Source organism: Diabrotica virgifera, chromosome 1, assembly GCF_917563875.1.
Source record: "Diabrotica virgifera virgifera chromosome 1, PGI_DIABVI_V3a".
Lineage (NCBI taxonomy): Eukaryota > Metazoa > Arthropoda > Insecta > Coleoptera > Chrysomelidae > Diabrotica > Diabrotica virgifera.
In genome coordinates, this window is record NC_065443.1 from 10,190,420 (window position 1) to 10,203,015 (window position 12,596).

General features: G+C 36.2%; 2 protein-coding genes across 13 annotated transcripts in view; both read left to right on the forward strand.

Moving 5' to 3' along the window:
- LOC114327524 (SH3 and multiple ankyrin repeat domains protein 2) overlaps positions 1-12,596 on the forward strand; it is a 466,023-nt gene that overhangs the window by 365,661 nt on the left and 87,766 nt on the right. The gene's annotated exons all lie outside the window — the stretch shown is intronic.
- On the forward strand, positions 2,624-4,667 carry LOC126879498 (uncharacterized). Its single transcript, XM_050642566.1, has 2 exons — positions 2,624-2,775; positions 2,879-4,667. The coding sequence occupies exon 2, from the start codon at positions 3,103-3,105 to the stop codon at positions 4,102-4,104; it is 1,002 nt and encodes a 333-aa protein (XP_050498523.1). The 5' UTR covers positions 2,624-2,775; positions 2,879-3,102; the 3' UTR covers positions 4,105-4,667.

Sequence of the window (12,596 nt, forward strand, 5' to 3'; positions counted from 1 at the left end):
TCATTTGAAAGGTTATTCAATTTTCTATTCAGTAATACCAGCAATAACATATTTATTTATACAGGGTGTCCAAGAAAAAAAAATTTAATTAAATTAATTGAAGCAAAAATAAGAATATATTTATGTAATAAAATTAAATTGAATGTTAAAGCTGTCTCTTCTCTTGGCCATTTAAACATTTAATTCAAGAAAAAAGCAATGTTTATTTTCAAATAAACATTTTTTTCTCCCTTCACGCCCAGATGGATAACATCACTAGTATGATGTACATATGTGCAAAAAATCATATATTAAAAATAAAAATCGACCTGTTTCGGGATTTATTTCCAAAACCGCCTATTCATGAAAAACTGAATTTATTCCAACCTTTACGTGCTCACTGTATATTAAAGATATAAATGAATACAGATATGAATGCAGTATACCAGTTACTTTAAGACAGAGTACTATCACTTATTTTTTTATTGTAAGAAAAAATAAATTTATATAATTCCATTTTGATTACCGTATTGACCTACAATATATAAAATTTCTTCCACAACTTCAATTTGCCAGAAACCTCCAATAATATATTTAAATTTCCCAACTACCGTTGATTCAAACTCCGCTTGATTTTATTATGTAAATGCAGGTCCGGTATGGAAAATTTTTATCAGATTTTTTTCTATATGCGGGTTTCTAAGCAAGAAGTGATGATGTGTAAAAGGCTCCTCCAAAAGATAAAACGAACTGGTCGGCTAAAAGCCAATCGTTTTATTAAAGTGAAGCACCAGAAAGCTTCTTCAAAACATATTGAACCTTTTTAGGATCGTTACAGGATAAGAATTACAGCTCAATAACTATGTTAAAGATAGCAGTAAAACAGTAAATTCTGTTACCGAATACAAAACAAGAATATAATACAATATTTGACCGAAAAACATTAAAAATGTTTCTAGTAACATCTCCGCTTTGGTTTTAATTATCTCTGTTCTATATTCTATTTTAAGCATACCCAATCTTCTGGTAGAGAGCTATGAAGGAGTATCACCGAGAGGCAAGGCCCCATCTCTTGCCGTACAAGTCATCGATAGGTCGATACATCAGCGTATTCTAGTCTAAGTCGCAGATTTATTATGAAATTTTAAGTTACTACGTTAGTTTTTTATTTTCATTTATTTTTAATTCGTATTGAAGTGAGTCCCTGGGAACCCGAGACGCACTCTTTGCACTAAATGTATTATTGCAGAAATGCCGAGATCAAAGAAAAGACATCTTTGCTGTATTTATTGACTATGAGAAGGCCTTTGATCGAGTACAACATCACAAATTAATTAAAATATTAAAGGATAAAGGAGTTGATAGTCAAGATGTACGAATCATAGAAAAATTATACTGGCGTCAAACAGCGACAGCTTGCATAAATGGAAAATCAACAATAATATGCAAAATACAAAGAGGTGTCAGACAGGGTTGTATACTGTCCCCACCGTTATTCAATTTATATTCAGATATAATATTTAAGGAAGCGCTGCATAATTTGGAATGAGGTGTGAAAGTTAATGGAATTCTAATAAATACAATCAGATATGCAGACGATACAGTTATTTTAAGTGATGATATGAATGGATTACAACACCTTTTAAATGCCATTGACACAGTGGGAAGAGAGTTTGGCCTAAACATAAACTGTTCAAAAACAAAATACGTGGTATTTAGCCATCTGGCCCATCAAGATTCACGGTTATTTGTTGATGGTCACATAATTCAAAGAGTACCCAGTTTTAAATATCTTGGTTGCCATATTAAGAGATAAAATGTAGGATCGAGATAGCCCGCACGACATTTTTAAAAATGAGGTGATTCTTCTGTAATGATAACATACAACTTTAACTTCGGAAGCGCATGATTAATTGTTACATTTGGTCAGTCCTCTTGTATGGTGTCGAAGCATGGACATTAAAAATATCCACCATTAATCGTTTGGAGGCCTTTGAAATGTGGCTGCACAGACGTATACTGAAAATACCATGGACGGCTATGCTGACAAATGTGGCAGTCCTTAAGAGAGCAAATGCTGCCCGCGAGCTGCTTGATTACATCAAATATAGAAGGATGGCCTTTTATGGACGCGTAGTAAGGGGACACCCTTATAATATTCTTCAACTTATTATGATGGGTAAAATCGAATGACGCAGAGGAATTGGTAGAAAGCAGGCCTCTTGGTTGAAGAATATCCTGGAGTGGACGGGAATAAAGAAAGCAGAACACCTATTTAGAATAGCTCGAGACAGAGACAGTTTCTCCATGTTAATCGCCAACGTCAAGGGGACTTGATAGGGCACGTTAAGAAGAAGAAGTGAAGTGAGTGCGATAGGGCTTTTCATCGATTGTCATTTGTTTCGAGCTTCTGTTATATGTTGTATAATCTGTGTATAATATTAATATACACGGATTATACGACATATGACAGAAGCTCGAAACAAAAGACTGTGAATGTGTAATGATAGGCTGACGCTCCGTCCAAACATCGACACTCGGAACCGTGCGATTCTCTCAAATCGCGCAGGTGCCCCCACTAAGTTCCACCTCTCCGAACCAACGCCGCCAGAGGGATATTTAAGAGCATCGTAAGCGACGATCCGGCAGTCCTGAACGACCGTTCTGGGCTCCATAACCAGCCAAGCGAAGTGAGCGAGGCCGGCCAACCTGAATCGCGACGTGCACCGTTCGTGAGGTGATTCGTAAACTCAGGCAGGCCAACTCGAGACGAGACGCACGGTGTACCGAAGTGAGGTAATGTGCGACTCGTAATTCAACGGAGGCAAGCGTATTGAGCGAGCCCCGATAGATATAATATATTTGAATACCTCTGTTAATTTTGGTTCTTCTGTTACAGACGCCCATCCGGAGGAAGACTTCGCTGGAACGGGATAAAATATCAAATTATTATTTTGCGTTATATTGTTATAATTTAGAGTTAATAAATTTGCTTTGTTTTCAACCTGTGTTTTACTGAGTCTGTCGTCCTGAAAGAACTACCCGTTACAAATTTGGCGCCCGAGCAAAAGTCGAAATATACGCAAGTAAACGTCGTTATTCGACGCCCAGATAATACCAAAAATGCCGACAGATAAAGACACAGACTCAGTATCAGGTGCCACGACGGGTACGTCATGGATAAATCGTCTTTCCAAAGAGGAATTACAGCGCGACGCCGAAAGATGCGGGTTGGATTCCAAAGGAACCGTCGACGAGTTAAGATTAAGACTCAGAACCTTTTATAAGGATCGCGGGGAAGCGACAGGAACAATCCCAAAAAGCAATACTTCCAAGGAAGCCGAACCAGAAACACTGACCCAAGAAATTTCATTAATCAGAAACCAATTACAAGACTTAACAATGACAAAACAAATGAGGCAATCAGATTTGCTAAATCAAGTGCGGAGGTGGAACACACACTTCGACAAGAAACATTCGGATGCAGTAGACTTCATAGAAAGGATAGATGAATTAAGCCTAGCCTACGAGATCGATAAGCAAGATCTGCTAAAAGCATTACCAGAATTGTTAGGAGACCACGCATTGTCATGGTACCGAAACAACAACAGAAATTGGGATTCATGGACGGACTTCATCAAAGATTTTAAGAAAGCTTTTTATCCCAGAGAATATTTGCTACAGCTAGAGGAGCAAATCAGAAACAGGAAGCAAAGGAAAAACGAACCAGTGGATAGATACATCACGGATATTCAAACATTGATCAGACGAGAGGGATCTTTGTCAAGAAACCAAGAACTCGACAGGATATATAAAAATATGCTGCCAGAATATAAGCTATACGCTCGCCGCCGGGATTTCGAAGACTTATCGGGATTGCAAGAATTGGCCCAAGAGTACGAAACTTTGGAAGACGAAAGGACCCGAGAAAATAAAAATTTTCACGGAAATTGGAGACGTACAGACCCTACAGAATACGATGCCAAAAGGACATGCTTCCGGTGCAAGATGACAGGTCACTTCCGTAGGAATTGTAAAAACCCATGGAAAAAGTTTTGTTCGCGATGCGGCAAAGAAGGGGTCTACAGCAGTGACTGCTGTTCCAGACGTCAGGGAAACGAATAACAGACTGGAGAAACAAGGAGTCGTCCCAGTCTGAGGAGCAAGATTCGACTCCGCTCGTTCTAGCCGTTACACAACAAGCAGGAAACGACATGCGACTATTCGCATCACTGAAAATCGGACAAAGTTCCTACAAAGCATTAATTGACACAGGGACCACCCAAAATTACGCCGGAGATAGAATAGCGCAGATATTCAAACACTCCCTACATAGCTATAACGGAAGAACTAGACTAGCAAACGGATCTTCAATGGAGCTCAACCAGAAATTAACAATTGACTGCGAGATCGATAATTTACAAACAAGACAAACATTTATAATAATGCCAGGGTTAACGGAAGATGCAATACTAGGAGTGGAATTCCTCAGGGAACATTCGATCGAACTTAAGTTCGATAGGGATACATCCAAACAGTACGAACAACATCAAGAGGAAACATGTAACATTTTAAAAGACTCCACCCAAAATACAGAGATAGAAAGGTTCCTAAGAAGAGAGCTTAGGGAATTCGAGAAGTTAACAGGTCCCACCAACTTAATAAAGCACGAAATAAAATTGAAGAAAAGGTGCTGAAGAAAAGCCCTATTCTAACGGATCTGAACAATGTGATCTAAGTAATTGTCTTCTTGACAAGTGAATCATAAATTGTCTGCACATTGAACCACTATTATTATTGACATGAAAACGTGAAATTAAAAAAAAATTAGCGAATTGAAGAAAACTAAGATGAGATACAAAATGCAAAGAAATATAAAAAAAGAGCATTATTATGAAAAATGAAATTAGCACAAAAAATAATATACGTTATTATAGTCAGTATGAAGCCAATATTTAAATCCTGTAACTATCTTTGAAAAATCTTAATCGGATATTATAAGTTTGATTAACAATATAAATAATAGATTACAATACTAATGGGAGATGTAAATGCTAAGATTGGTGATGGGAAAGAAGACAATGTTGTAGGCGAGTTTGGTCTTGGAGAATGAAACAGAAAGAATGCAATCTTATTATAAACACCTTTTTTTAAAATAGCCAAAAGGAGAATTTACACTTATAATTATAAAGTTCCACTATAAAGCTCCAATAATTATCAATGAGCGTTTTTGAAAATCGGTAAAAGTAGTCAAAACATATTTCGAGAAACAAGATAAAATACCAACAGAAATACTTGAAGTGAAGGGGAAGCGATTACTTCTTAGCTTTTTAAATAAAGTATATAGAGAGATTGGCGTAATTCTCTATTTTTAATGCTTCCAAAATAAAGATATTACTAAAAGATTTTCTGAGACTACCTATGAAAATCAGTCTTATAAGTCACATTTTAAAAAATTTTCTTCGTATAATTTAATCCAGAATTAATGCTAGAATTGCAGTGTGCCTCTAGTTGTCGTTTCATCGTTTTCGTGGTCTTCCCACTGATCGTCTTCCTATTGGAGAACCGTCTCTCTCTCTGTCCTGACTACTCTATTTGTTGTCATTCGGCTTATGTGGTCAATCCATTCTATTCTTCTGTTTCTTACCAAGGTATTAGAGTCTTACCATCGATTTTTCGAAGAGTTTTCATCTCCGCTGTTTCGAGCAATATTTTTGTCCTCTCTGTGTCGGGTCGTGTTTCTGCCGCGTATGTCATTATTGGTCTGATGACTGTTTTGTCAATTCTGCCTTTCATGTCTCTTCCGATATTTGTACTTCTCCATATTGTGTCATTCAGGCAACCTGCGGCTCTGTTTGCTCTACTCACTTGATCTTCTACTTCTGTTTCGAGCCTTCCGTAGCTAGATAGTGTGATGCTTAGATATTTAAACTCCATCACTTGTTCTATTATCTGACCTTCCAGCTCCAATTTACATCTTATTGGATCTGCTGTTATAACCATGCATTTTGTCTTTTTTGCGGAAATTAACATGTTAAATTTTCTGGCGGTTATGTTAAATTGGTGCAGCATACGTTGTAAATCATCTTCACTTTGAGAGATTAGTATTGCATCGTCTGCATAGCAGATTATTTTAAGTTGTTTTTGTCCCATTTGGTGTCCTTTTTTAGTTCTTAATTTTTTTATTATTTCGTCCATGATCAGGTTGAACAATAAAGGACTCAATAAATCTGGTAGATGTTTTCGATAAAAACATTGGATAAAACTCAAGGAAATAATTATTGGATAAGTAGTAATATTTAACAATATTTTACTCAACAAATCTCTTTAAAAGAATAATGTTACTTAACTTGAATTGAATATTTGCACTTGATCACCTGTTATAGGAGACAATCAAAAGAAAAATACAGTTTTACTGCAATTTTGATCTTCATCATAAACTTTGTATTATAGGGCTTTCCTTCGATTGTCATTTTTTTCGAGCTTCTGTCATATGTTGTATAATCTGTGTATAATATTAATATACACGGATTATACGACGTATGACAGAAGCTCGAAACAAATGACTGTGAATGAAAAGCCCTATTGAACATCTAATTCTGAATGAGACGGTTCCATCTGAACCGCCTCTGCATTATTGAAAGATCGAAAACGATTTATCTGAACTGAGCATGCACTTAAAATATGAAGTAGCGTTAGAACAGTTTGCATTAGATGGTTATTTTGTTATTTATCCAATTTTACTTGCTGTATTACTTGTAATAAATAAGCTGGAACGGGAAATTTGCACGTTTTTATTAGCAACTGGTAGAAGTAAATCACTATACGTTCAGGCCAAACCCAAAGTAGTTTTTGCACCTTCGTGTGAATATTACTACGATCAAATTAGACCAAACTGTACCTATTTTCTTTACACAGAACATTTGTTACAGTCTATTGATTGTGTACTTTAGAAGGGAACTAAAAAACGTTAAAGGGGTTTTATGGTATCATATGGTCCCCAAATCTGAAAAAACCGCGGAGTACTACCGTAGAGGTGCGTTTTTCAGAAAGAAATGAATTAGTCCATCTTCAGTTTTATTTTTTTAAAGTTTTTTTTTTATTTTTAACTCAAATTCTATATACCGGATTTACACTCAGTCCTGTTGAACAGGGAATTGGGCAGGGAAGTGAGCAGCGTGAATGTGTAAATAGCTCACTCGCACTGCCGCTGCTGATGCTACTGCCATTGCACGGCGCTCCCCAAAAAGTCGGTTTTTGGGGCGGAAGTCAAAGGAGAGGCAGCGAGAATGCGAGTATTAGTCATGAGGACATTGCCGACATTGGTGAGGACTGGTGTGAACACTTTACTTCCGCGTCGATGTCGTATTTCGGGCAATATTTCCGACAGCGGCATTAGCAGTGACAAAGGCTGAGTATAAATCCGGCAATACACTTTTCGACATGTGTATCTACAGAAAAGTTCTGTCAACACGAATTACTTTAAAATTAAATTCTCTATCAAAATATCACCTATTGGTCAAAAATATTTTTTTTACAAAAATACATTTATGAAACGAAGCTCAAAAAAGACGGAGAGAACGCGATTTTTTTGTCCATAACTTTTCCAATAAAAGGAAAAGTGGAAGGAGAAAGAGGTCCAGGAAGAAGAAATTGCTCCTTGCTCAAGAACGTCAGGCATGGGTGAAGGTGTAGAGAAATCAAAGGTTTCAGTTTTTTATTCTTATAACAGAAGGCACAAGATGGCCACAAGATGGCAAAAGGGAAGCAAGAAACAAACTTAATAAAAAAAGCTATAAACAGTGAAACGTCAGCTCGTTCAAAAAACTAGTGGATGAAAAAACGTGGACGGAACAAGAAATAAAAAAAACACAGAATAAGGTCATGAGTGAATATAAAGATTATAACTAAAGTCATCATTCTCTTTGCCTTATCCCTATGCGGGGTCCGCTTCCCTAATTGCATTTCTCCACACAATCCTATCTTGGACCATATCAATGTTAATCCCCTTTACCAACATGTCCTGACTTATCGTCCCCCCCCCAGGTCTTCTTTGGTCTTCCTCTCCTACTCCTTCCAGGAATCTGAACTTCAGCTATTCTTCGTATTGGGTGATTAACGTCTCGACGTTGAACATGACCAAACCATCTTAACCTATGCTCTCTCATTTTGGCATCAATTGGTGCCACACCTAGACTTCCCCTAATATACTATTTCTAATTTATCCTTCTTTGTCACTCCACTCATCCATCTAAGCATTCTCATTTCCGCCACATGCATTAGTTGTTCCTCTTTCTTTTTCACTGACCAACATTCAGTTCCGTATATCATAGCCGGTCTTATTGCTGTTTTATAGAATTTTCCCTTCAGCTTCATTGGAATTTTTCTGTCACACAACACACCACTCGCCTCTTTCCACTTCATCCATCCAGCCCTAATTCTACTACATGCTACTGTAATACCGATGTAATAATAATAATGTAATACTGTAATTACTACTGTAATACCGATCCTAGGTACTTAAAACTATTACTTTTCATAATCATTTCACCATCCAAAGACACCATTTTATTTGTAGTAACTCCATCTTTAAATGAACATTCCAAATACAGTGGAACCTCTATTATCCATCTCTCCATTAACCGTCACCTCTGTTAACCGTCAGGGTACATCAGACGTTGTATTGACTACGTAAGCAAAAATTTTAATGAAAAAAAGTTAAGTTGATTTGTGATGAGGACACAAACGGCTATCCATTGCTGACAGATAAAGAAATCGTTGAAATGGCAACAAAGGCGGACCAAACAGGATTCGGAAGCTGACACAGACTTGGAATTTGACTGTAGATATGTTGATGAACCTATTGTAACTGCCAAAGATTTGCGTAAATAATCTAGAGAAGCAATATGCAATGCAATAAGCACATGCAATAACTCATCGAGTGGTATTCTCAACAAGAAGAAGCCAAAAAAGTAGATTGTAGTATGATCTTATGCCGATTAAGAAATTCAGCCGTCGCAAAATGTGAAGCAACAGTCAAACAAACAAAGATTTCAGAATATTTTAAAGGACATCGCACACATCTTATGGAAAATATAATGTCACTCAAATTCAATAAAATTTATACGAATAGATTCGTTTTAAATTAACGGTCAAATCTTATCATTGCGCCAACTCTTAATTATGATTAATTACGGCGCAAATTGCAATTAAAGTTTATCGAAATCACATTTTTGGAGTCAGTAAAACTGTCAGTTACAATCACTATTGCTCTGGGTGCTATTCAAAAGAGCTTAAACCCCGCTGGGCCTAAGCGGATTAGTGAAACTAATCCGCTGATTTATGGAGTACCGACAATTTGGGTATTATAAAATATTTTTTCTCTCTCTAACTTATGTACGTATCCATTTGATTTCAGATTTATTTATATCAATTTCTGCTCTTATTATTGAAAATATGGAGTTGGCGCAATGATAAGATTTGACCGTTAATTTAAAACGAATCTATTCGTATAAATTTTATTGAATTTGAGTGACATTATATTTTCCATAAGATGTGTGCGATGTCCTTTATTCGATTGTACGAGCACAAATCCCTCTTATATTGTCAAACAAAACGTACTTGTCCTACTAAAGAATATAACTAAAATAAAGGACCAAAAAGAAAGAAACTACATTTAATTGGCAATATACAGACAAATAAGGAGAAGTTTATTTTTAAAATGGCAACAAGGAATGAAAGAGGCATAAACGAGAAAGAAATAAATCTGGAAAAAGGAATAGCAGATAAAAAGATTGAAGAAGTAACTATTACCGAAACAAAGAAAAAGGGAAGAAGAGCCACGTCGGTAAATGGAAACTTACTAATATATGGTGGGGTAGAAGAAAAAAGAGAGCACATAATGAGTTCTGTAACAAACTGCAAGAAGTAATAAATGACTGTAAAGCAAAAATAGTAATCGCATGAGATATGAATGCTAGAGTAGGAACACAAGTAGAAAAATCGAAGGATATTATAAGACCACACGGGGAGGATAAAATCGATCATAATGGGAAACTGTTATTTGAATTATGTTTAGACAATAACATGATGATCATACACATTCTCAACATAAAAAGATAAAAATCCACGAGGAAAATAAAGTGTCTATAGCTGACTGTATACTATATAAATCACAAAAAAATACTGGGTCATTTGTAAAGGGTATATTTAAAAAATTCTAATAAGCTTTACATCACATTAACAAAACGTTTTCGGATTAAAAAATCCATCACCAGTGTTAAAAACCAATAACATGAGCCACCAAAATGTTTTGGGTAAAAACTCAAAAGATAAAAAGATACTTACGATCACAAGAAAAGTCATATTATCAAGGAACAAACAATAAATTATTTATACTAAGTGCAAAAAACAAAGGAGAGCTGGATAAGAGACGAAAGAGCTATGAAATAGCCAGTGACTACTACCTATTGAAAACTACATATAACAGCAAAAGAATAAAAATAAAAGGCAAAGAGGACAAAAATAAGAAATAGACAGAGATAATTAAAGTACATAAACTGAGGGAAGAAACAACGGAAATCAGATAAAAGATTAGAGAAATGGACACATAGGAAGAAATGGCCATGAATACAAAAAGTTGCATAAGAGTATACTAAGGGAAATAAAAGGGGCAAAAGAAGCATGGCTGATGGAAAAATGTACAGAAATTGAAACACTACAACGCAAACATGACGATTTCCATATACACAAAAATATTAAAGAAGTACAGAACATCAGAAGACAACGCAATACAGGCATAGTCGTAGACGTAGAAGGTCAGATTTTCACTACAATTGAAGATAAATTAAGAAGATGGAAAGAATATATGCAAGGATTATTCGAAGATGCTGCACAAAGTCCGTATGAAATAAACAATCCCTACGGCCCAGAAATAACAAACGAAGAAGTAACTATGACCATTAAGCGGATTAAAGATGGGAAATCACCAGGACCTGATGAGGTGCATGGTGAAATTTTAAAGCTATTAGAGACACACCAAATTACAGCTCTTACGAAGTTATTCAACAACATATACGAGACTGGTTACTTACCAAAAGACTGGCTACTATCAATATTCATTCCACTTCCCAAAAAAGTCAACGCTAGAAAATGTGAAGAACATAGATTAATTAGTTTGATGAGCCATGTACTTAAAGTACTCCTTACTATCATTCACTCGCGCATATACACCAAATTAGAAGAACAGCTGAGTGAAGTTCAATTTGGATTCAGAGCAGGACTCGGAACGAGGGAAGCACTTTTCAGCTTGCAAGTTCTAATACAGAGAGCCAGGCATGTCAACTGCGATGTCTATGCATGTTTCATAGATTTCGAGAAGGCATTTGATAAAGTCCCACATGGAAAACTAATCGATATCCTGAAAACATCAGGACTCGATGGTAAGGATATAAGACTCGTCTCAAACTTATATCTCCAACAAAAAGCAACAGTTCGATTCGAAAATGAACTGTACGAAATCTTCACAGTCGAAAAAGTAGTCAGACAGGGTTGCATACTGTCACTAGCATTATTTAACATATACTCTGAAACCATCTTTAGAGAGGCCTTGGACGAATCAGAAGATGGTATTGCAATAAATGGACAACTTATAAATAATATTAGATATGCAGACGATACAGTATTGCTGGCAGATAGTGAGCAGGGGATCCAAAGGATCATGGATAATGTTGTAGAAGCATGTAACAAATACGGCCTAAAATTAAACTGTAAGAAGACAAAAATAATGATCATTAGTAAAAACACCAACATAAACGCCCAAATTACAGTAAACAATACACCCCTAGAGAGAGTACAGAAAATATGCTATCTGGGCTGCAACATTAAGGATACTTGGGATCATAGCTACGAAATAAAAACTCATATTGAAGAAGCCAGAAGCTCTTTTAACAGTCTTAGGAAGATTATGTGCAACTTGTCTTTAAGTATCAATATACGCATAAGAATTCTTATATGTTACGTCTTTAGTGTCCTCCTATATGGAGTTGAAAGCTGGAGCCTGACAGAAGATGCCATAAAACGGTTAGAGGCGTTTGAAATGTGGTGCTACCGACGTATATTGAGGGTCTTATATACACCACACAACTAATATAACTATTTTCCAGAGGCTAAGAAAAGACAAAGAAATAATTAACACCGTAAAAAACAGAAAATTGGTTTACTTCGGCCACATTATGCATAATGAAAAATACCGACTGCTACAGTTGATTCTACAAGGCAAGCTTGAGGGCAGGAGAGGCCCTGGAAGTAGACGTATATCCTGCCTGGCCAATCTTAGGAAGTGGACTGGTCTAACGTCAACTGATCTATTTCGAGCTGGCGTAAATACAATAAGATGGGTCAATGTGGTCGCCAACATCTCCAGAAGATAGGTACTTTTAGAAGAAGGGAGAAATGACAAAACTAGTGGAAGAAGAATGGGGAAAATTTAAGAACGCTATGATACATACAGCAAAACTAGTGTGTGGGACAACGAAAAATAATAGGAAAGCTACCCTAGTGGAATAAAGAGGTAAAAATCGAAATAAAGAAAAGAATGAATTATGAAAAAAATACAT